This window comes from Cyrtonyx montezumae, unplaced genomic scaffold, assembly GCF_038088225.1.
Source record: "Cyrtonyx montezumae isolate F1298 unplaced genomic scaffold, pur_monq_1.0 scaffold_3, whole genome shotgun sequence".
In the NCBI taxonomy this organism is placed as follows: Eukaryota; Metazoa; Chordata; class Aves; order Galliformes; family Odontophoridae; genus Cyrtonyx; species Cyrtonyx montezumae.
Genome location: NW_027072034.1, coordinates 134,565,131 through 134,590,210, shown reverse-complemented (window position 1 = coordinate 134,590,210; position 25,080 = coordinate 134,565,131). Strand labels below are relative to the sequence as shown.

Genomic DNA, 25,080 nt, shown 5'->3' with positions numbered 1-25,080 from the left:
ATGCTACCATATTTTTTATCCAGTTCTTTATATTCTCTAGTACAATTCATTAAATACAACATACCATGATGGAATGGATGTCCTTGAGCAGAAGAGTCCTTTGGGATCTGAGTATGGAGGTTTGCCTTAAAAAAATCACCCGTCTAAACAGTGATAGTTCTTAATGCAATCCCTACTTAAACACCATCAACATCTCAAAAGTTCCTCCTCAAGTGCGAGGTCTCTTCCCATGGACACCTGAAGATGTGTTATTTCTGGGACTGCTTGAAGCTGAGAACAAGTGTCTGGGCACATACATGACACTTGCTCCATCAGGATTCAGGTGGTCTGGATTCAGCTGCCTGAGCACTAGGCAGAAAGAAATGCTGGAGCTGGTTGCTGTGGCTCATATGCTCATGTTATTTCAGGAAATATATAATTATTCACTTAGTTTTTCAGAAAAAGAATTTATTCCAGTGTTTTATATGTTCTTCTGAGAAAGAAAATTTCTTGGTTCAGGCTCTGACTTGGAAAAGGATTTTGTCTGTCTCGTATGTCCCAGAAGAGAATGCTAATCACTTGATTTCTCAGACTTCCCTGCAGCAACTCTTCAGCTTTGTATATGATCAGAAAATATTCATTATACCACAGGGGAAGTAAAATTGGCTCTAAAGCATGCAGAATATTGCATGACTTTTCGTAAGTGTGATCTATATTCATGTTGTCTCAGCAAATCCTAGGGAGGAGGGATTTAAGCCCTGGCTTTGTGTTACATGAGTATTTTCTCTATAATGAATTATCTTATGAAAAGCATCTTAAAAATTATTAAAAATATACTTCAACTTCTTCTTCCCCTCTCCTTAGAAAAAAATAGACTGGATTGCTTTATTTTCCTTTAAAAGGATCCAAGACATTCCTTTTTCACTCCACATTTTACTAAAGCTTCCTGATGTTTTTGTGTGTAAGCTCCTCTGTAAATGCCAATTTAGATTCTTTTATTAGAAGTCTTTAAAACTTGCATGACCCTGACACAGTAATTCTGAAGAGATAAGACAAGGACACACGTGCTTTTCACTTACTACAACAAAGAAGGTGAAAATCCTTTCAAATCCTATAGCAATTAAAGTACTGTTGTCAGAATTTTAAAAAGGTGTCTAGCAGCTGCAGATTTAGACTCTTGTGGTTTCCATAAAAATAATAACTGTAATGGGAAAATCTTTTCCTGAGCTGTTATCTTGGAATGCTCCAATGAATAAGAGAAGGGTGATGTAACCTAATATTGTATTAATTGAGTACAGTATGGTGGTAGCAATACCAAACTGCATTGCATCTCCACTGATGACAACACTGGTAACTACACAAAAATTTCAGTTGATGGGAGAGCCTTAAACTTTAGAGGAGATGCACTGAAAACAGTGGAATTTCTCTCTCTTACCATTCCTGTCATGAGTGTGATTTTACTTCCCATTTGTTTTTTTATTTTCAATATGGTGGCAAGTATTAATTTTTCTTCTGTTGCATTATGTGTCAAAATACAGTTCTTGATAAAACTGCATAAATCATGCCCTCTTGCATACAGTTTAGATCAGAAAAAGAATAAAATCAGAAATTATTGTATTGTATCTCATAGGAGGGAGAAAGAATAATGTATTTTAAATATGGCAGAAGCAATATCTGAATGGGGAGGCTGTTCTGAAGACCAATCCGGGTTGTGGTTTGATTGGTAAAAGACTATCCTAAGCATGACAGCCATAAACTTAAATGCTTTTTCTTTGAAAGAGAAGAATGCATATAGGTATGTCTTAGAAATGTGTGGTTTACTGTCACTAATAAATTGAAACTTGTTCCTGTGATACACGTGTAAAAATCTGCAGTTGTAGCATCATCTAATGGTCTTGTGGTCTGGCCCCAGCTCAGAGCAAAACTAGCTTCTGTCTTCGTGGAGTCTCTTTTGAAGTTTAGGGAGATTGCTTATTAAAAGCAGGTTTTTTTTCACACTGGTATTATTTTAATTCAACCCACACAAAGTACGTTTCATAGTACAAAGCAACCTAGTTTGGAGGAACTAATGTCACCTCACATATTTGTTTTCCCAAGTATAATGTTTGTTTGTACTGAGACTCAGGTTGTCTCAGTGTTCACATAAGACTTGGTTAGAGAAGGCAAGCCATGAGGAAGACAATCTCAGTGCATGAGCCCATCTGGTAAGATGCAGACTCTGAGACAAGTGTAGCAGTGGGGGCATTTGAGTAGAAACAGGAATGTGCGCTCAGGGACAATCTGCATCTTCCCGCACCTCTCTGCTTTCAGCAACCTCTTGACAATCTAATAATATCTTTTCTCCATGGTTACCATCAAACACTGAGAGATTAAAGAAGCAGGTAGAAAACAATATACTTTGGATGTTTCATTTGTTTCATCAAAAGTAAGCTTTGTCTTAAAATTATTTGATTCAGTGACCAAGTCTTTTAGAGTCATTTACCTTCCAGTGTTGAAACTGTGTAGGCTTCATGACGAACATCATTTTTCCCCACTTTGTATGATGAAAACCTACAAGAGATCAAGTACAGCAGGGAATTGGTAGCTCAGTGTAAGAGTTTATAGAACACATATTTCTGTGGACAATACTGTGATAACACAGTATTTTCTGGATACAAAATGAAGTGCGTCCCTGGAGATGTTCAAGAAATGTTTAGATGTTGTACTGAGGGACGTGGTGTAGTAGGTAGTAGGTGTATGATTGGGCTGGGTGATCTTGGAGGTCTTTTTCAGTCTTGGCTGTTCTATGATTCAGCGTGGCACTACCTCAGCAGCTCACAGCGTTAGCCCACTTGGAGTTGTTGCAAGGAAACCTTCCCCTAAGCTGGTGTGAGTGATGGGTGAGAAACAATGTGTTCGTGTCCATCCAGAAGCAGCTATTGCTGTTAGTCATAGGGAAGAAGTTTGGACTCATGATGGAGAGAGGAAGGAAGAGAAATGAGCAAGAATGAGGGCAGGAGTGGTGATGTGTTTGAAATAGGAGATAAAGAACAAAATACAGAACTAGGTAACTCCTGAGCCAATAGTTCATCACATCAAGCTTCAGTCTGCATCTTTATTATCTAAAGGCCTGTCAGTATCTAAAGGGGAGACATAAGAAAAGGACAGACTATACTTAGTAGAGTCTGTCTTGAAAGTACAGGGAGAAATTGTTTCAAATGAAAAGAGGAGAGATTTAGACTGTATGTAAAGAAGAAGGCTTTTATGATAAAAGTAGTGAAACACTGAAACAAGTAGCTCAGATTGGTGGTGGATGCCCTGTCCCTGGAGGCATTCAAGGCCAGGCTGCATCAGGCTTTGAGCAACCTGATGTAGCTGTAGGTGTCCCCTGTTATCTGCAGGGGAGTTGGACTAAATGACTTTTAAGGGTCTCTTCCAGCTCAGATGATTCTGTGATTCTATGATTTGTGCTCATCTAAGAGCAGTGTTTGTCTCCTCAGGGTGCTCAGAAGTGTCATCAGTTCTCTGAAATGTTTTCTGTAGCCAGACATAGTTAACATTTCAGATCAAGTATATTTATTTAATTACTTTACTGCTATGACAGTCTATTAATTTGTCAGTTTTAATCTTTTGTTACATTTTGTGACAAGGAGATTGTGGTGTGTTCAGCTGACACTGAAGGCAGATATTTGAAATACATTTAAAATAAGAACTGCAGTTGTATGTGCTTCATTGTAAGTACATAATGAATTAAGGCATTCCATTTTGTTCTTAAGAAATGCTAAAGATGGAAAATTAAATGTATAGAGAATTTACTCAAATCTAATTTGATTTTTAATCACAGAATTTAATCTTGAATAACAGCTATGAACTAAGCCAGTTTTAAAGAAGGTTATTGCAGATTCTTCCTTTTTCAAGTACATTTTAAAGAAAGCCTGACACTGTTTAGCAATCTAATGTTAAACCCTTGTATAAATTCAAGTGTAACCAATATCTATTACCTAATCTAGCATACAATGTTAACTGTAGTAGTTTTGTGAAAAGATATTGATTCTTAAAGGAGGCAGGCTCATAAATTAGTCAGATATACATTTGTATGTTAAAATGGCAGTCTGAGCTTGTCTTGTTTTCTGTGAAGGTTCTAGCTTTACCAAAAGGAAAATGAAAGTCAGATTATATATATATATATTCTTTGTGTAGTAATCCATGAGTGTCCTTTATAAATATCTAAAGGAAGACTGGAGGCAATGGATGAGGCCAGGCTCTTCTCAGTGGTGTGAAGTGATAGGACAAGGAACAGTGGCCTAAATCTTGAAGATAGGAAGTTCCATATAAACATGTGGAAGAACTTTATAGTAAGAGTGATGGAGCACTGGAACAGGTTTTCAAGAGAATTTGTGAGGTTTGCCTTCTGTGGAGATACTCAAGACCTGTCAGGATGCCTGTCTGTGCAACCTATTGTAGGAAACCTGCCTTAGCAGGGAGGTTGGATTTGAGGATCTTAAGAAGTCCCTTCCAACTGCTTCAGCTCTGAGATTCTGTGATGCATACAGCATGACTATGACTTATAGACTTTGCTGAACACTTTAGAAAAATTAAATTCAAACTGTATTATTGGACAAAAGTGTTTCCAAAATCTGTTTCTGCTTGTTACTAATAAATAGCATCTTTGACTTCCTGAAGTCAAGTCAGTTTATCTACTGAAAGAATAACAAATCTTAAGACAGGTTCAAATGATAAAATTAATGAAACATACATGCAAGATTTTATCTCTTCCAGTGGTTATAGTTAACAAATTTGTTACTAACATTACCTGAGCTTTTTTGGTTGTGAGGATTATTTTTAGTGTTTTCTGTAGTTTCAGTTAAATGTTGCCTGTTTTTTTTTCTTTTTTATTATTTGAAACAAGATGTAATTGGAGTGCAAGTACCTAAATTAGTTAGGCATTTATTTTGTTCGTTCAGAGTAACTGAAACAAGGCCAGTGGAGACAGAATTTATCTCTCTTTTTCTTTCTGTTCCCAGACTGTAATTTGTGTGATTTAGTACCAAGGTTTTACTGTGACCAAATTTCACAAGATTTAGACAACTGTTTCACCTAAATTACACTGAATTATTAAATAGTTTTGTTTTCCAATTATAATATGAAAAACTACCAGTTTGATCTTTGCAGTTATAATTCCAATAGTTTAAACAGTAACAGAAATGTGAACACCTATATGCATTCTGAGTACTTTTAACACCCTTAGGCAGCTTCATTTGGACAGATGCATTATTTCATTACCTTTCTTAAAATACAAACACAGCTGAAAAGTATTCTGTCTGAGTTTTGCTTTATTGTTTTGTTTTTTGTTTTTTGTTTTCCCCCTTTTGTTTTGTTTTTCTCTTGGCTTCCTGAGCAGCTGCTAGGCATTTTCTCCTTAATATAATCTAGGATGCTTTGCTGCGAATAGATAGAAGCTGAATATAAATGCTTTCCCCTCCCCCAGAAACAGAAATGCAAATGAGTTTGTAAGCATAATAAACAGTTGCCTTTTGTCATAACTAAATGCAGAAATCAGTAATGCAGCATAAAATTTGTCTTTAAAATCATGTATCTAACAGAAATACAGAATGCTTATTCAGCAGCTTGTCAATTTCTGTATTCTCTGTCATCTGAATGATAAGAATCATCTATGATGCAAGTTAATTGGGAGAAATCTTTATGCTTGCAAAAGATGTAAAAACAGATCTGTTAGCAGTAGCACACAAAGCTTTGTAGTAATATTTTAAAAACAGAAGTAAATAAAGAATGATAGCTAACACAATAGATTTTAATTACCATTAAAATATAACTGAAGGTAATTAAAGTTTTGTTTGTGGGGATAAAACTAGACTATACTTTTGATTAAAGAAAATACGCCACTCAGACTCTGGATCATCATTCTCATTTTATGTTTTAGCTCCAAATGTTCTAGAAATGGGAAATTTGTAGATCTGGAGAGATTATAGGGCTTTTAAATGCTGCTATTATCATATCAGCCACCATCAGATGCTTTATATGGTGCCATCTTACAGTTTTCTATTTTGCTTTTTCTTGCACAACTGTTACAACAGGAGTACTCTAGTAGTATTTATTTATATATTTTGAAACATAACTCTTTAGATTTGGCTGATAATATTATTGTTTAATGGAGGAAATTAGGTGAGAAAGAAACAGTGTTAACATACATTATCAGAGTGGAATAAATTAAAATAAATTGTATTAATTTTGTTATATGTTAGAAAAGGAGTTCAATTTTTTCATAGGAGAAAAGTTAATGATTTATCATTCTATCATTCATGCAAAAGAGTATCTCTGTTACCTTCATTGCCTTTCTTTTGTTCGAGTATCTTCTTTATCTCCCCAAATTAGATGCTGACCAAGTTGGAAGCCTACTCCTGTTTGACCCTGTCTAATTGCTGACTGGTTATGAAGCTTTCCTTTCTCAGAGCCTTCCCATTTCCCTTCTTACCCATAGAGATAACTATAATCACTTGCAAATTGAGTTCAGTGACATTTTGGTACGCAAAATTTTGGTTACATCTTGGTGAGGAAGGTGATATTTTTGAACTAAATGGCTCCTCTTCATTTCTGTTTGTGTCTGAGGGATTCCTTCTTCACTTCAATTCAGTATGCAGTCTAATAAAATCTGAACAGCTCTGTGTTTGTATAATGTAAATGATCTTAGTTAGCTCTAATTGATACTCAGGTAGCCTGATTTACAATAAGCATTGAAACTTGTAGAATGTTAAATGATCCTTGTAAAATATGAATTATTTTATCTTTGCAAAGTACTGCTTTCTTGGGTCTTTTATTTCAGACGTATGTTTCCTCAGTCACGATGGGTGTATAGCTTCTTTGGCAAGTGATGTCTTTACAAACCCATGATTATGGAATTTCTGTTACATATACCTGACCACAGTTTTTGTGTTGAGCTGATAGTACTCAGGACTTCTCAGGCCTATCTTGGCCTGCCTGTAGTTTTGTTTACACTCCTAACAGCATTTATCAAATGACAAAACAATAAATTACAGCTATTTTATCTCTTGCTTATCTTTGTTCAGTTGTGTAATGCAACACACATCGATAAAGTACTCTACGATGGCTGCTTTGAAAGTATTTTATCTTACTATATTGGTCCCTTTATCTTATTCTGTCAGTCCACAATGTCAGAGATGGTGATGGCAGTAAAGCTTGAACCTTCCTGCCAGTATCCCATTGCATTTTGTTGCTGTGTGACAGATGGCAGCAGAGGAGCAGTCTGACAGAATGACGTCTGACATGGAAGTGTGTGTATAAAGCAACGGTTTGCCATTGAATTCCTCCATGTGAAAGTATTGTGTCCATTCACATTCATTGATGCTTACCGAAAGTTTAGGGAGACCAACCAGTGGATGTGAGCACAGTGAGGCAGTGGGTGGTGCTTTGAAGCTAGTGGTGACAGTGCATCACCTCTGCTGGTGCAGACATTTATGAGCGTGGAATTCGGGCTCTTGTTCATTGCTGGAAAAAATGCATAGCTAATAGTGGTGACTATGTTGAAAAAGAGTGTTTTCTAGCTGAAAGTATTCTTTATCAAATAATGCAATTGTGCTCTTTGTATCTGTTCTAATTTCCATGGCAATAAATAGGAGGCATTACTTTCAGAGCAAAATATGTAATAGATAACTATAACATGAAGTTAGTATGTGTAGAATTGTCTCTCTGTGGTCAAAGGCTGAAATAGAAAACATGAGAGTAAAGATATACAATGATAGCTGAGACTTCAAAGTACTGCCAGAGGAGTATGCTGGAATATGGTAGAGTATGCTGGAAAGTTTGTGTTTAAATATGTCACAGTAGCAGTATTTAATTTTAAGTATTTTAGTGTCATTGTAACTGGGCTCCTTGGTTAGACTGTTATAATTGAGTTCCTGGCTTTTCATATACAACATGTTATTTTTGTCCATAATGAGATTTGCAATGTAGCAAAGCAGTGGGAATGCAAGCAAAGTGTTCTGCAACTTGGTTATAACACCTTGGTAATAGTGCATGTATTCTGGTTTTAGGACCTTAGTGCCAAGTGGGCTACTTTCCGTGCAAAAGTAATGGAGCTTTGAGAACAATCAGAAGATTTAACTGGAAACAATAGAACCATAGAATCCTTACAGTTGAAAGCAACCTCTGAAGGCCATCTAGTCCAACTTCCCTGCAGTGAGCACCGCAGCTAGATCAGGTTGCCCAGGGCTTTATCTAGACTCACCTTGAAAGTCTCCAGGGATGGGGCATAAACCAGTGTCTCACCACCCTCACTGTAAAAGATTTTTTCCTTTTATGTAACCCAAATCTACCCTCCCTGAGCTTGAAGCAATTTCCCCTTGTTCTGTTGCCACAGACCCTGTTCAAGAGTCTGTCCCCTTCTTTCCTGTATCAGCCCTTTTAGATACTTGAAGGGCTGCTATCAGGTCACCTCGCAGCCTTCTCTTTGCCAAGCTGAACAGCCCCAGCTCTCTCAACCTATCCTCATAGGTGAGGTGCTCCATTCCATGGATCATTTTTGTGCCCCTAACCTCTGAACGTGCTCCATCAGGTCCATATCTCTCCTGTACTGAGGACTTCAGATCTTGAAAACAGTGAGGTCTCAGGACCATAGAGTAGAGGGGTAGGATCACTTCCTTTGCCCTGCTGGCCACACTTCTTTTGATGCAGCCAAGGATACAGTTGGCTTTCTGGGCTGTGAGGGCACATTGCTGGCTCATGTTCAGCTGGCCGTCCATCAGTACCCCCAGGTCTTTTTTGGCAGGGATAAATATCAATCTTTTCATTGCTTACAGTGTTCTCTTGATGTCAGCATCTTTATCAGATTTATCAGTCCTTCTGGTTCTGCTCTTGCCAATTCCCTTTTCATTTGGCATCTGGATCCTTAGTAACACAGTTGTTAACTTGAAACCTTGGTCTTCAGAGGTTCTTCATAAGCGTGTATAACTGCCTCTTAAAATATAGAAGAAAGAAGATTGGCAGTGGGCTAAGTATCAGTATTTCTAACTGTACAACAGATCCTACTTAACTCTTTCCATCTAGCATGAAGAACTTCACCTGCACTAAGAATGTCTGAATTTTGCCTCTGTGACCTGATACCAACAGGAAAGGGCATAGAAGGTTCTTATAATATACTCCGGCCACTGTGTGGTTTGTTTTCTGGTTTACATTGATAAATAATTATTACTGTTTCTTAAATTTAAATGGTTATCGTGGAACAAATTACCATTTCTGAGATGATTAATGTTCATAGTATTACATTTAGTCCTCAAAACGTAATAGGCTTCACTGAATGCTTTTTTTTCTATGATCTATTAATGTATTCAGTTGGAGATGTGTAGGTATGTTGTTTTTCATGTTAAGAGGATGGAAGTCTGGAAAGAACATCACATTCTCCATAGGTGAATAATAATAATTTATCATAAATGGAAATAAGAGGAAAAAAGTTGTCATGCTCATCAGATCTCTGATCTCTTACATGCATGAGACTGGACTAGCAATACTAAAGGCTGATTTTTCAGGCGGTGGTTTAGAACCATCAGACTAAAAGAAAATACGTTTAAAAATAACATGCTTGTAGGGAAAATTTCTTCCAAAACCTGAAGGACCGATGGCCTTGTTGTTCAGTTTGTGTGTGCATGCTGTTTACTTAAGCTTAATCTGAAGTTAATTATGACTTGACTGAGATTTCTCTTTATCTTCAGTTGTTGAGTGTATGTGAAGAGTTTTATCTTCTCCTTGATCTGTCTGTTGACACGTGATATGCTGTAGTGATGTTGAAGGTCAGGGAAGATTAATCTGTACAAGCTGTATCCTGACACTTGTCTTGATGATTACTTTTTAAATAACCATAAGACATTCCTGTTGTTTTTGCTAATTTTAGCTGTGTCTGCAATGATTTTGCTGCAAATATGATAGTTGAAGTTATTCTTCCTAGATTCTTGAGGAATAAATATTGGGAAATGACTATATGGCCACCTTTGGATTTTGTTCTAGCAAACATAGAGTACAAACATGATTGAATAAATCTGATAAACACTGACAAAAAGTTTCAATCTCGGTCATTATGAAATTACTGGGTCTATGTGAGAATCATGCTATATTTGTTCATTAAGAGTTTAAATGTTCTGATTTTGGATAAATAAATTATATAACCTTGTATAAGGTGAAGTGACAATTTTGATCTGATGTGGCACTGTAGTTTACACATCACTAATAGTTTGGTAACATTTTTTTCATGTGTAGTTGTTTTCCCATCCTTATGGAATTCTAGGTGTTGAGATAATTTTGAAATACATTAAAAAATAATTGAAATGATTTAGCTTGATGTTACTTAACTTCCTATCATTGTTTGACCTGTCAGGAATGCATATATATATATATATATGCAGTATATATATATGCAAGTATATATAGTCTTGAAGAAGTAGTGGTAATCTGTTTGAATGCCTTACTTTCCCTTGTTTTTCTCTTGATTTTCAGGTCTGGCAGTTTCTCTTCAGTTGCTTCATGGAGACATAGAACAAATTAGGAGAGAGAATACATCTATGTTTACCCATGGAGTATCCATAACAAGGAAGCTAGGTTTTTCCAATATTATCATGCCTGGTAAGTGGAAAAGAATAAATTTTCTTTAAGGAACAAGGGAAAGAACTAGTGAGGAATTAATGAGTTTTCTTTTGTTTTCCAAATAAATATAGAATTTTGAAAATTACTAAATCTTCCAGAGACACTTTTTTGGATGCAAATAAAAGAAAACTGCATCCCAGGTTTCCCCTTATGTTGTATATTACACAGTTATGAATTTAGTGTCAAAAGAGCATACAGAGATGGTTATCTGCTTTCTGGACATGGAAATGACTGAATGCAAGACTACTGAGCTCTACACAGATTAAGAAGACATGGTGTAGCTTCTGATTTTACCAGTTGGTAAAATCAGAATTCCATCAGAATCCTCAACTGATGGAAATAGATGCTGGAAATGGATAATGAAAGGGATGTGGAGATTTATTTTAATTAGATTGTACGGTAACGTAAGTAATTGCTTAAACTGGTGCTAAGGAAGGTTGAAAGAATGTGTCACTATGAATGTGAAGAAACAAATACAGGGAGAAAACAGACTGTGGTAAAATCTATAGATAGTTCCTAGAAACGAAATCCTTAGCCAATGTTTCTTTAAAGGAAAAGCATACTTAGGAGCACTTTGGCATGATTGCTGTGTTGCTGTGGTGTTAGTGACAAATATCGCAGGGAGGAGCTCACATCTTAGTTTCAGCTCTGAGTTCGCATGCAATGCCTTGACTTTCTCAGATGCAAATCATCTACAAGACCTGCAGATTCTTAATGGGGACTTTCTCATTTTCATTCCTGTATACATAAATTGGAAGTAAACTGTGGTTCTGAGGCAAGAATGTCTAAGCTTCAATGTTTCACTAATCAGAGGAGTCTTAATAGGCTACTAAAACTCCGTAATGAGACTCAGCTTTAGCTGTGGGCATGCACTTTTCTTGAACTTCAGCCTGAAACTTGACAGCTGAGAATTCGCTGTTTTGCTCTTACTGCCAGTTAAACATCTGTCCTTCTGCATCCCTCATCAGTACTACTATGCACTTAAGATTTGCACTGAGTGCAAGTTAATAAAACAGTTTTAGCATTATTATGAAATTGTTCTACTGAAATCACCACAATAAAGTGTGTAAGTTAGATGCCGTTTAATTTAAAGGTAGATTATATACGTATATCAAGTGAAAGTCTTCAGTTGAAATCTTGAGCTTATTAGATAGGTTTATTTGATTGTGTTACTGTTGGATTTCTCATTTGAATCAAAAGAATGTTATAGATAATGTGGCTGATAATTTTGAATGTACTTTTTACAGAGAGCACTATAATTCCCATTAAGAAACTTTTCTCAATTTACTGATTATCTATGTATAATTCAGGGTCTTTCAGCTCTGTTATCAAATTTTCTTAGTTCAATGAATAGCTCTGATTTTCCAGTTGTGCAGTAACATGAAGTGCTAAAAGCATGTTATAGCTGAGCACTGTGTAGTGAGCTGCTCCAACTCAAAGAATTGCATAGGCTCAATTTCTTATTGAAAATAATAATTTATGAACTTTGGTGTGCTGCTTTTTTAGTCCAAGTATATGCTTACCTCAGTTAAGAAAACACTGAACTTATAGTATGTGTTTGCTGGCATAGAGGAGATTTCTCCTAGAGGAAAATAATCTTCTTATTTTTCTAATGATGAGTTCCAAGGGCTAAGCAGGGCAGTGTGCTCTAGGCGGTGAAATGCCTGCTGGAGCCTAGCCTTTGAAATAATTTTTTCTTTTAAAGCTCCCCTTTCATTTTGTATCTCTCTAGTGTCTTTTTTTTTTCATAGATAAATTAGAGAACTTCATCTTTTGCAATTGGAAATGGTCACTAATTAGGTCTTTTTTTTTGTTGAAATTGAGTGTGTTGCTCTGTCTAATTAGCACTTAGGTTAGGACTCTGAACCAGATTCTCTTGAATTATTCAATAAGAAATACTACATGCTGCTTAACCGTAGTATCTCTTTTATAAAGTGCCAGATTTTAAGTTGCTCTCCTATTCTGATGTATTTAAACTCTAACTGACCTTCATTTTGCATTGTATCAACCCTTTTCTCTTTAGAGGTTTTGCCTCTGAAAGTAGCTAGCACCAGCACACATGCCATACTGGAATTTTGATGACAATAATAACGCGTGTTTTTATAGAGCAGTATTTTTTATGTCACTGGAGCCTGACAGGGTGAAGCCACAGAATACTCTTTCCAGGATTTTGTATTGATGAAATTCAAGAATTATAGGAGATGAAGTAGATTGGTAGAAAAAGGCATTTATGATTCAAAAAAGGCCGTGAAATAGGTAATTCATTTTATTCTAGCTGTTAGAATAAGGAAAGGCAGTGAAAGTGTTACCTCAGGATCCTAATCAACATGCATTTTCTAGATTTAACCAGTACACTCCTTTCCAGCATCCAAGTGTGACAGTCAGCAGATGAGCAAGCTGGTATTCTTGGAAAGCTTTGTACTGCGTCAAAGGAAAACTATGTTTATGCTCTGAATTTCTATCTCAGCATTTCTGGAAAGGACAGACAACCATGTAATTACTTAAATAAAATTAATAAAATTATGCATTTGATGTTTATGAACATACTAAGCTTTTTGAGAAATACTTTAACATATATAGAAGTTGGTGGAATCTGAAAGCCCTTTCACATATATCTACGCATAGTTTTACCTACATTTTTGCTCTTTAATATAGTGCTCTCATATGGAATCTGATTCCAAATTTAATGTAATAGCATCTGCATCACTGCGTAACCTAAGTGCTGGATGTTATGCTCATGTATTCTGACATATATGCCTGCATGCACTGGCTATTTCTCATCTTTGTGTAAAATACCTAGTTCATTAAGGAAAGTCATTCTTTAGTCTGTGGTAGTAAACCCTAGTGCAGCTGTTTATTTGAGTAAGGATTTACTGCAGGGGCTAGAGCTCTCCGCTAAGGCGGCCAGTTGTAAACAGACTGTGAGCTGCCATGTGATAAGCATTGTGTAGCTGCACATCTTACTTTGTTGTGCTTATCAAACTAAAACTGCATCTGTTTTGCTTTAAGTTATAGTGTTCTTAATAGTGCTAAGTCTACTATTGTTATTATGTTTTGCGGCTTGGTACACTCAAAGCCAGAATCCATTCAGTGTGAGACATTAGCAGATAAAATAAATCTCAAGGCTTTCTGTAGAGTTCTTTTTTCACTAAGAAATTTAGTCAGGTTGAACCATTATTTCCTGAAACTCTACCTACAAATTTATTCTGTGTTGCTTCATGTCTAATCTAGAAGAGAATTCTTATTTAAAACAGCTAGAGATGTGAATTGAGATGCTATATATATTTTAGAGTCCATAAAATATACTACAGTGTATAAACAAATATCTTGTTGACTGATCTCTGAACAGATTTTTGTAGACAGCTATTAGATATTAGTTAGCTATAGCCCCTCTTTTTCAGCTTTGGATTTCAGCTGCTGAGATCTGACCACCACTTCCTCTGAGTTAAGATCAGAGTTTATATTTCTTCCTGTCCATCCAAATTATTAAACTCTTTTGAAACTAGAAAAGGCTGAAGAATTTATGTCAGCACAGTAGTATTACAATGACCATTATTTCCCTGTACACATCCACAGGTGGTCTAAAATGATGCTGTCTGAGCTAGTCAGTCCTGACTGGAATGTTCTTTCCTTGTAATCTTTCACTCTGAACTTTCTGTTCCACTTCTAGTACTGTGATATCACCTTTCTAATAACACAACTAAAGAATCCACATGAAGCTGCAGTATTAATTTCTGTAACAAAGTTTAGTAGTCCAGACTTCTCTTACGTCTGTCGAACCATGAAAGTTGCATTTTGTTTCTCAGTGTTGTCTTCTTTAACATTTTTTGCTTATTCAGCAGATACAGTGAGCAGTCCAGGATGCAGTGCTTAGAAGTTATGAATAAGCTTTGTTATGTTTAATTTAGGAATTATTTTTCCCCTTTTTTTAACCATAACAACTGCATTGCTTTACCTTTTTTTTTTTTTTGTCTTTTAAGTCCATTAGGTGTCCTTCAGCTGTCCAGTTACATCTCATCAGATTGTCTTTGAAAGCTATTGAACATACTACTCATTCATCTGGGTTATTAAAAGATCTTCTGTTCTTTTCGTGTGTAAACTCTCCCTCCCTCTCTCCCTTCCTCTCTCCCTCCCTCCCTCTCTTTTTCTCTCTCTTTCTCTTTCTCTTTCTCTTTCTCTTTCTCTTTCTCTTTCTCTTTCTCTTTCTCTTTCTCTTTCTCTTTCTCTTTCTCTTTCTCTTTCTCTTTCTCTTTCTCTTTCTCTTTCTCTTTCTCTTTCTCTTTCTCTTTCTCTTTCTCTTTCTCTTTCTCTTTCTCTTTCTCTTTCTCTTTCTCTTTCTCTTTCTCTTTCTCTTTTCTCTCTCTTCCTTTCTTTTTCAGAAGCTTTTAAACTGCAACTAGAATAATTGTCTTTTTATACAAATCATCTTGCAGAATGCTATCCATGTGATAACATGAATTTTTCAATTATGTGGTTTTGACTAGAAGCATATTCCTCCTTTCAACGCTTAAATTAAGAATCTGGAGAGCAAAACCATTGAGAAAGCTATGGAATCTGTTCTCTTCGTGTGTCTGTGTAGCTGTCACTAAGCTTGGACTTAGTAAAGATTTGTTGATTTTAGGAAGAGAAAAATATGTTTTGCACCCTTCCATGTTTTTCTCTCATGAGGAGTAGTATAATTTTTTCCAGACTTCATCAGTCTCTAAGTCTCTATGGAGTACAAACAGCCTAAATTTCCACCTGCCACTGTTAACTGTAATATGTATTTTTAATTACCGAAAGTAATATTGCCTGGATATATTAGTTACACAAAATATGTTTAAGAAATATTGTCGAGTAAAGACACCTTGAATTTTGACCTTTCACAAAACCGTAGTACTCTGTCGGGAATATACTTTGCTTTCCAAATCCTATTTTAATACTTTTAGAAGCTTTGATCCTTTTTACCAGAGGAATTATCTTCTTTTCTATCTAGCTTTTGAGGTACTGGAGGTACTAATACATGTCTCCATACTTGGTTAGGCAAGTGTAAGGAAGTGTTATATTGGTTTCCTTCTCCTTCCTGAGGGAATGGCATGGAGCTGTGTCAAGGCAGGGACAGGGTAGGGATTGGGAAAGGTTGTGTACCAGAGGGCTGTGGGCATGGCATCGAGACTGTTGGAGTTCAAGAAGTCTTTGGACAGTAACTTCTCAAAATTCTGTTAAATTCCTTCCAAAATCAACAGATCCAAGCTTTTTCTGTTAAATAAGCTTGTAAATCCTTTATTCCCTGCTGTTGAAATCAATTTGTCTTACGTCTCGTTAGAGGGAAGAACAAGGAAGAGTCACAGAGCAATTATGCAAAGCAGATCTATGTTTTGTTTAAAATCTGAAAGTTTTGCAGTTGGAGAATCCCTTGTGTCAAGGACATTTCATTTGCTTCATCAGCTTTTTTTATTTTGGATGAATGTTTTTTAGGGCTAACTGAGAGTTTCTGGAATAAAGATGAAAATGCAGGTAATATTCTGTTGAAAAGGGACATTGAGGTAACTGAAGAAAGGAATCTGTTTTTTCATCTTAGCCTTTGATTTAAATGCCAAAACTAATAGTAAAAAGGCAGTACTGTTATAAAAGTTACCGGTGCTGCTGCAGTCTTAACACATGCAGAGTTGTTTTAATTCTTTCTTAATAGTATTACTGGTATTCTTGTTTATATAAAAAGTAGCTAGCAGTACAAAAATAACAGAAATGCTCTTATTTCTTTCTGCCCATCCCCTGTCACATACTTAAATGCAGATAAATGTGCATACACACAGCAAATAAGATTTTGCTGTCTGTCACCCAGAAGGTTCCCCAGAAGGTTCCAATCTCAGACTTTTTCTTCCTTTGTTTGTATTTGAGCACTCAGTACAACGTTTTCTCATTCCTGAGTATTACTGATCAACAGTAATTGTCATGAATCTGTGTTTCTTGAAAACAGCAAAAGTGTTCTTTGCCACCATAAGCAAGAAGTTTGCTATATAGAGAAAAATCTGTGGTCAGTGGTTGTCACTGTGGTTTAAATCTGACACTGAAAGCTTCAATCACATCAATGAGATTTGTCATTTCTTATGAGTACTGGTAGTATTTCTCCATTCAGAACTGCTTTTTTTCAGTGTACATTCACTGATAAGCAGCCCCAACTGCTCTTTCAGTATCACCTACAATGCAAAAGAGAAAATAAATTGTTGCAGTGGGGGAAGTTCACTTACTACAGTGATGAAATTACTTGTGAAATGCTGTGTGCCTGTATGTTCCTGACTGGTTCTCTTTAAGGATGTCCTTCTCTTGTACATCCTTCTGCACTATGATTTTCATGAATGCTAAAAAAAATTGCAGAACTTGAATTTAGTTTTGAGTTTTGGTTTCTAAATTAAATACAGTTCTGGAACTTGACATGAATTGCTAATAAGCTATTTAAAACAAAACAAAACAAAACTTGTTTTGCTTGTTGATGTAAGTATATAAGCATAGGTATACTTACAGCCTTGTAGCTGGTAAGAAGCAGTGAACATACTGACTTAAAGAAGGCAAGAGCCTCTAAGAGTCTTTGACCCTCTCTTCAAGTTAAAATCACCTACAGTGTGGTTCATTGAGATCTCCCTTACTGACAATGGTTACACAGCTCTTGCCCCATTCCACAAAGTCTTTTAAAAAAGTTTTCTCTAAAACGGTTTTCATCCACAAGATTTAGATCCTGCATATCATTCCATTTGTGTTGTGTCCAGCAAAATTTGGTCCTTGCAGCAGAAATCTTTTTAAGATCTGTTAAAGTTGTATTTAAGGTATAAAACAAAGCAACTCATTAGCTTGCATTTTACAGAGATGTAAATTTACTAGAACTTTCTGTGAACAAAATAATATTTTATGCTCCTGTTCAATTCATGGTTCTAAAGGACCTGTACACTAAACTTGCAGAAAGGCAGTAACCAAAGCATGAGTTAATGAGTTTAATGAGTTGTATGGAATTATTTTCAAATTAGCAGCTGCTCTCAGGATAGTTCAGATTTGCACACTGTAAACTGCAGCTATCAGAGATGTTATTTCAGTCAAACACAGTCACACTGTTTTGTTACAGTACTAAATAATCAAATTGGAATTTATTTCACCGGAAAGCTTTCTTGAGAATGGCTGGCAAACTCAACTCCCCTTCTAACAAAGACAGCTGCCTTTGATCTTTGATAGCTATCTTCAGCTTGAAAACATTGTTCCATATTAATATGCTACAACAAATTTTACAGTTCTAAATGGAATTGGAATATGAGAAAACTTATTAAAATATCTGTTGCAATTGCAACTCACAGCTTCCTCGGTGTAAGCTTAAAACAATTCTGAGATGAAGGATCATTATTTTGACACATAGTACAAATATTTCTAGGAGGAAAAAAATGAACAAATACTACATTCATACAAACACTGTCATGCTCTGCAGTGATTACCTGTGTTACTCTCGTTGGCTGAGGTTCAGTCGTGAAGCTTCTGTGAACCAGGGGTAGCTTGTGTGTGGGTTCTGTATCTGGGGGTACATCTTCTGAGCAGCAGCAGGCCTGTGCTTATATGCAAGCTCCTGAATAGTGATAATTTAGCTTCCTATCTGTTAAGAAAAGAAAGTCTACAGAGACATCCCACAATGAAACTGTTTAGCAGGGATAATAGGACCCCTGAGCAAGCATTGTCATCTCTGGCCTGCAAATTACTCTTGGCTCCTTTCTTTTTCCCGGTTATTTAAAGTTTGTGGTTTATAGTCAGCATATTCAGGAAGGCTGACCTCCATTAGATAGGTGTGTTCTCTGACAGTATATCTTGTGGCTGTTTTGCAGCTTTAATTGGCCTTCCTTTTTTCTCTCATTTGCTGCTGTCATGTAATTCATATGCCCTCCACTCAAGTTCAGCACTTGGATACCTCATTGCTAGTTGGAATGAAGTCATGAAGCTGTTTCTGTCTCTTCTTAGGTCAGAAAACTTGAGCTGTAGTTTGCCTGGTTAGCACCTATATGTGGCTCAAAAAGGATTTGGAGTTTTTCCTTCTAGCCTATAAATAGTGCTTTCAAGATGTTTTTGCCAGGTTGAAGCTGAAATGTTTTGGCAGGACCATTTGAAGAGGCAGTTACTGCCAATGCTACGCTGTACACATTTTGATTTAGCAACCCAGACATTTCAATTCCACATCTTTCACATACAATTAAATTCACTTACCGCAACAAATGTCCTTTCAGTTTGTACACTCAACACTTGTGCTGCATGGGAAATCAAAGCTTTATAATCAACCACATCACTAGAGCTTTGCAATTCTTTATTTCATTCTGTTGAACTTTGATTTCCGTATCTCTCTTAACCATTCCCTCATGCTACAAGCTTTTGTAGGAATGCCTTGAACGTAACTTTTAATATTTTAAAATGAAGTTTTGATTAGCCAAACAGATGAAACCATAGGGCACTAACTAAATAGTGCTGGGATCTAATGTGTTGCTTCTGTAATTAGCACAGAAGCTATTGATACCATTTTTCAACACAATGTGTTATCGCCTGAAAAGAGCAATAACAAACAGCTTCCCTAGATACACTGTGATCCTCATAGTTCATCCATTTGCCAAGAGAGGACTTATTACTTCTTACTGCAGCAGGCATCTATGCCAACCTTTGTTTTTCTGCTTTGTTCTTCATCATCTTACGTCTAATCTGCAACAACCTTCTGTTTTACCTGTGTTTGGTTGTATCATGTTAACTTCAGTTTTTATTGTGATAGTGGCTTGAAGATATCTGTGCTACGATGAGCAGGTTTCGTGTGCAGCAGACTGATTCAAAGAACTCAGAAACGCAATATGTCTCTTCTTTAATTTTCTTTTCTCCATCTTCTGTTGACTCAGCCTATAACCCACATATGTAGAAGTGCCATTTCCTTCTCAGGAGCCCTAAGTGATTTAGCTTTGCAGAATATGTTTAATGAATCTTTGTGTTAGAGGTTCACCTTCTTGTAGCCTTTTCTTTCCCGGAAAACTGTATGTCAGTCTTAGACAAAACTGAATTACCAAGTTCAGTCCCATTCTGTTCAGCACTTATTAACTGGATGTCTACATCTGCTTGTTCACTGCACAGTCCAGAAGCTCTGGTGAATTCAGAAAGCTTTAAGAAAACCAATTCTTACAATAACAGGATTGAGGTAGAGAGGCAAAAATGAGCTGCTCTTTCTTTTGAAAGAAAACCCTTCAAATAGTTTAGATCTTTTGTACCATGCAGCTTCACTGTAGTTAGATGTAGGCTTGTCACCTTAGAGTTGAGCGACATTTTCTGCACTGTTTTCACTTGCTCATTACTGTACCAAACATGATGCTGAAAATAACTCTTGCACATTTTCACTTAATGTTGGTATTTCTTATCAGGTAGAAATGTGTTGCCTTTTTCATTATGTTTGAAACCTCAGCTTGTCCATTTGAAATTAATCTTATAGGCATGTTTTCAACCAGTAATTAAAAGCTGATTTACTCTGATGTCCAAGATGTCCCTCGTTTGTTTCTGTATAAATTCCTCACATTTGGTCCAATGGAAGACAGTAGAAAATAGCAGTAAACATTCAACCAGAAGAGATTTATTTGAGTCATGCAGGTACTTTAGCATAAAATACCATCTGTACTCACCGAAGTCTACATCAGAACTTAAATATTCAGCAGAACTTTGACTTTTAAGTATTCCGTGTGGTTTTAATTACAACTCTTGGTAAAAACATGATGATATAATACGAGAATTATCCATCTGGTATAGAGATACTATAGAAAAAGTGTGCATATTCTTGTAATCAAATATGTAATTATAATTCCCATAAATGAAAAGGTTTAATGAAAGGAACATAAATAGCAAATTCAAACATTTGCTGATGTTTGAATATTTTATAAATCAAAATGGAATTGTTTTTACTGTAAGAAGATCCATAATAAAAAACCCTGGATGAATTTTATACGGACAATGTCAAGATTTTGAGAACTTCTGTCAATAAAGATTGAAGCAATGGCACTTCTGTGCTGGGGAAGTAGAAGAGGTTAAGATGTTGGTGGAACAATGTATTGAGAGTTAAATAAATTAAAAAAAAAAAATCATTCCAAATGTATTTGTGTATGCTTTTATCACAGTTTTCTTTCCTTTTCCCTTTCCAGACTGAAGTTCACTTCCCAAATCCATTTTCTGTTCTTGAATCAGCAATTCTATTTTCTGATATCTCTTCGTGTTTATTTTTATAACCCCTCTGACTTCTTAATCTTCTGAACTTTTACTCATAGTATGTTCATATAAATATTGCACTAAAGTTTTGTTGGAAGCTTGGCTTTAAGTTCTTAACCTTCTAGTACCCTTATCTGAACTACACAAATTCAATGTAGTTTTCTATATTTTAGTTGCAAATAGAGATCTTTTTTTAAGAAAAAGCGAAAATTTTGTGAGTGCATATCAATATGGGCAAGGTCAAACCTAAACCAGAAACTACATTTTCGTAAAGATTACAGAATGTCAGATATGATGCATGCTATGAGAAAAGGAAGCTGTTGTTTCATCTGCCTGATGCAGACTGTACCCTTGATATATAGCCCATAACTTACATTATTTTTGTTTAATTTTCTAGTTTATTTCAGTTATCTTCCTTCTGTTTTTCTGTCCACCTGTTTCCATATAAATCATCATATTTTATATTCATCCTTTTTTCTCATATAGTTTGAGTCCTAATCTCCACTTGTGCGTTTAATTTGCCTTGCAAGAAAGTGGAAAAAATACAGGAATTTTTTAGAATAAGATGACCGTATGCCTTGCTCTGAGACATTGAAAATAGAGTAGAGCTTCCTGAATGTATGTAGATAAGGATAAAAATTGTCTGACCTATCCTCTCATGACACTGATTGTGAACACAGCAAAGTTTCTGTAGGGCAAAGCAAGACAGGAATTGTGCAAATACGTCCTCTTGTATCTTTTTTTCCCAGTGAGTTATTTTCTTTTGACAGCGAGTTTGCAAATTTTTAAAAAACCTTGAAAAGGAGACAGTGTTTTTGAAAGACTTCTTAAATTCTATGAAACTGTGATTACTTTAAAAAAAATACTTTTTTTTTTTTTCATTTAAATCCTGTACAGTTTGCTCTGATTAAAAAAAAAAAGTGTTTTTCACTGACTTTTATCTGGACTAGGTCATGAAATCTCTGGTGAAAATGTGATTTTAATTATATTTCTGTGAAGACCCCATGGAAGATGGAAATAATTCCTTTCTGATAAATAAAAATCTTTTTTTGATTACTGTCTTGTCATGTTTTCTGAATGTAAAACTCCTGTAAGTGACTGATGTCCACTTCTAACCTGCACCAATCCTAGGATAAGCACATGCCAAGTAAGCACGCAACATGTTGCCTGCTCTTTGCTGACCATACTGTACTGGGTATTAAATCTTTCGTAATAAAATACTACTTAAATGTAGAAATAATCAGAATCTAGTAATTTTAAAGGTAATTTTATTATTTGACTCATGAGAGCAGCTCTACTGCTTCAGAGCAGGGGCCTATCTAGCCTACTATTTTAAATAGGCACCTAAGGAGGAGTGAGAACTGGACAGGAATATATGCATACATGGTGATTACCCCCCAGTGCTCTCGCAGCCTCCAGCTATTTTCAGCTCAAGGGATTTCCTGTCTGTTTCATATCCTACAGTGGATTTCTCTTCCAAGATTTCTGTTTTCCCCTTGAACCCATTCTTTGAGATCAAATTTCTGACATTCACAATATCCTCTGGAAAGTTTTGGGTTTTCTTTTATGAGTCTGCTGTCCGTTACATGAATAATCGCTGCCTTTTGCTCATTTTGAAGCTGGTTTCCACTGGGTACAAGAGACTGATTCAGTGATTGCACGCACTTATTAGTAATTCAGCTTTTTCATCCTTGACTTCATATCAAGCTCTTAAGTGAATACCATCTGCTCCTGATATTTCTTTGTGCTGCCTCTCTGTACTCTATCTTGCATAAGTATTTCAGTAGACAATTGATAGTAAGGTAATACAATGGCAATTTCTTCCTCCTTTATAAAGGGTATGGTTCTTGACAGTTTGATAACAAAGTTGTTTGTTTTTTTTTCCAATTTGTCAGTGGTTTAGATTGTACTTTGGAGAAATAATTTAATTGATTTTCATATAGTGACAGAATAATGTTACAGCAGAAGACTGTAGAAAGATTAATGTTTCTGGTACTTAAAATACATTGCAAAGATGCATGCAGCAAAATAAACACGAGATATGAAACACAAGAGAAGGTCAGATTCTGTTTGCACATTAAAATGAAACTGAAAATTTAAGATTAAGTGATTATTTATCAGTTAAGTATCTTATTTGACTTTTTAGTAATATCAATTTAAATACACCAAACTGTTTCTTTTTTTTCTCTGATGATCAGTGAAAATCTGCTTTAATGATAAACTTGTATTTCACCAGATGAAAGCATGTATTCTTGAATTCTTTTTCTATCTAGCCATTAGAAGCTTAGAAGATGCTCCTGTGGTCATGCTGTTGGCCCTTCATTTTTCTAGAAACTTCGAAGTAGTTCTAGCAGTATTTGTTCAGAAGTAGGTTAGTATTTACTTCTTAGAAAAAAGATACATGATCTTCAAAGAAAAGTGGGGCTTCCTACCACCACAGCTGCTGCTTTGTCTCTGACAGGAGCCAAACAGTTATTTCTGTCATTATCCATAAACTTCGTGGTGTGTGTCCAATGAAATTAAGGTCAGCATAGATCTCACCCAGAAGTTCTGGTTAAGGCCTGGTGGAATGCTTAATTTGTTGATGGATAAATATGGAAGGATGTTTAATTTAAACATGGTAGAGGTATTGTATAACTTACATATGTTATGTAACACTTAGGTAATGCCTGCCTTGGGTTTGTGCTTTCAATATGTTAAAATTTTAATATAAGAAGGCTTTCCATCCAATAACTGAAAAATAAGTTGCTTTTCATTACTGAGCTTCAGGATAACCTGTCAATACAAAATACGCTGAAGCCTTCTAGTTCAGAAGGAGATTTGAATTCTAGATTGTTTTTTGTCTTTTCAAATAGAAATGAGCAAAGTAATAACTTTATTAGAGATTAAGTGTAAAAAAGTTATAATGAGGAGTCCTTAAACAGAGAAACATAGAGATTACAAATGAGAAAATACATGTTGATATTGCTGTAAAAGAGGAACGAAGCCAAATTTCAGTATTAATGGAGATGTCATGGGAGATACCAAAAGAGCTAATATGAATAAAAGTTGCCATCATTGCTTAGAATAGCAGATAATCTCTTGGGCCTTTATCAGAATGAAGCTCTGTTGGTTTTCTTGGTTTATGAAATTTTTTGTTGGCTTTCTTTGTTCTTATCAAAATCTGAAGATGTTGGTAAATTGTGATATTGCTCTTAGAAAGAGAAGATGGAGTCTGCTGAAGTAGTTGTAGTTAGAAGTAATCAATGCAAACTAACTTTTGCACACATTTTTCTTTTTTCTTTTTTTATTAGGTGAAATGAGGAATGATTTATACATCACTGTAGAAAGAGGAGAATTTGAGAAAGGAGGGAAAAGTGTGGCCAGAAATGTGGAAGTGACAATGCATGTGGTGGACAGCAGTGGTCAGATTTTAAGGGTACTTTTGTTGTCAATTTTTCCTTGCTGTAGTTAACCTTGATGCACTTCTTCAGAGTAAATCATCTTTGGTTGGCGTTGTTTAGCAAATGCAACATTGCTTTGAAGAGGTCTTGTGTATCTTTTGCTCTGTGTAGATATTCAAAGCATTTCCACTTATGTTTTATATGTGATAAATTACATGATCGAGATAAACACCTAAGGTCACCAATCAAATAACTAATGATTTCATTAAGATGCTGTAAAATATCAAAGCAAGATTATGTTCTGGAGAAATTTTGATTTGATAATTTTTAGTTTTATTTGAAAGCACTTTTTTCATATCTTGAGGTTTATAGGGTGACAAAATGAGAAAGGCTGACACATACAGCCTGGTTCGAATTGCATTAGTGCGTGCATATTTATAAATTAAGATTGTGTGTGTGAATGTGTGGAGTGGAATGTATGTGTGTTTTATATGAAATATGCTTTTTATATATATGTGCACACATACATATCAATATACTCATAAAGAATATTAAGATGCAAAGGTGATCCTTTTTAATTGCTGAGGAGAAAAGCTACAGCGGTAGCGTATTTTTCCCTACAGAGAAATGATAGATATCCTCAAGAAAGAATCCTGAGAAACCTATTTGCCTCCTTTGCTATGGAGAGACCATTGTGGGTGTTGCAAAGACAACCCAATGTGATGCCTGTTAGCAGTCAGTCAGGGGATCCAGATTTTTTACTGTTTCATACTGGCACATATCACTGACAACAGAAGGATTACAGGTTTATTTCACATGAATAAGAATCCTGTAGTCTGTG

General features: G+C 35.7%; 1 protein-coding gene across 1 annotated transcript in view; it reads left to right on the top strand.

Annotated features, from left to right (window-relative positions):
• Positions 1-25,080, top strand: part of DOCK4 (dedicator of cytokinesis 4) — a 238,559-nt gene that overhangs the window by 124,016 nt on the left and 89,463 nt on the right. Inside the window, exons 13-14 of the mRNA XM_065743464.1 lie at positions 10,480-10,605; positions 24,150-24,274. Coding sequence (XP_065599536.1) covers positions 10,480-10,605; positions 24,150-24,274 — 251 coding nt within the window. The remainder of the gene's footprint in view (positions 1-10,479; positions 10,606-24,149; positions 24,275-25,080) is intronic.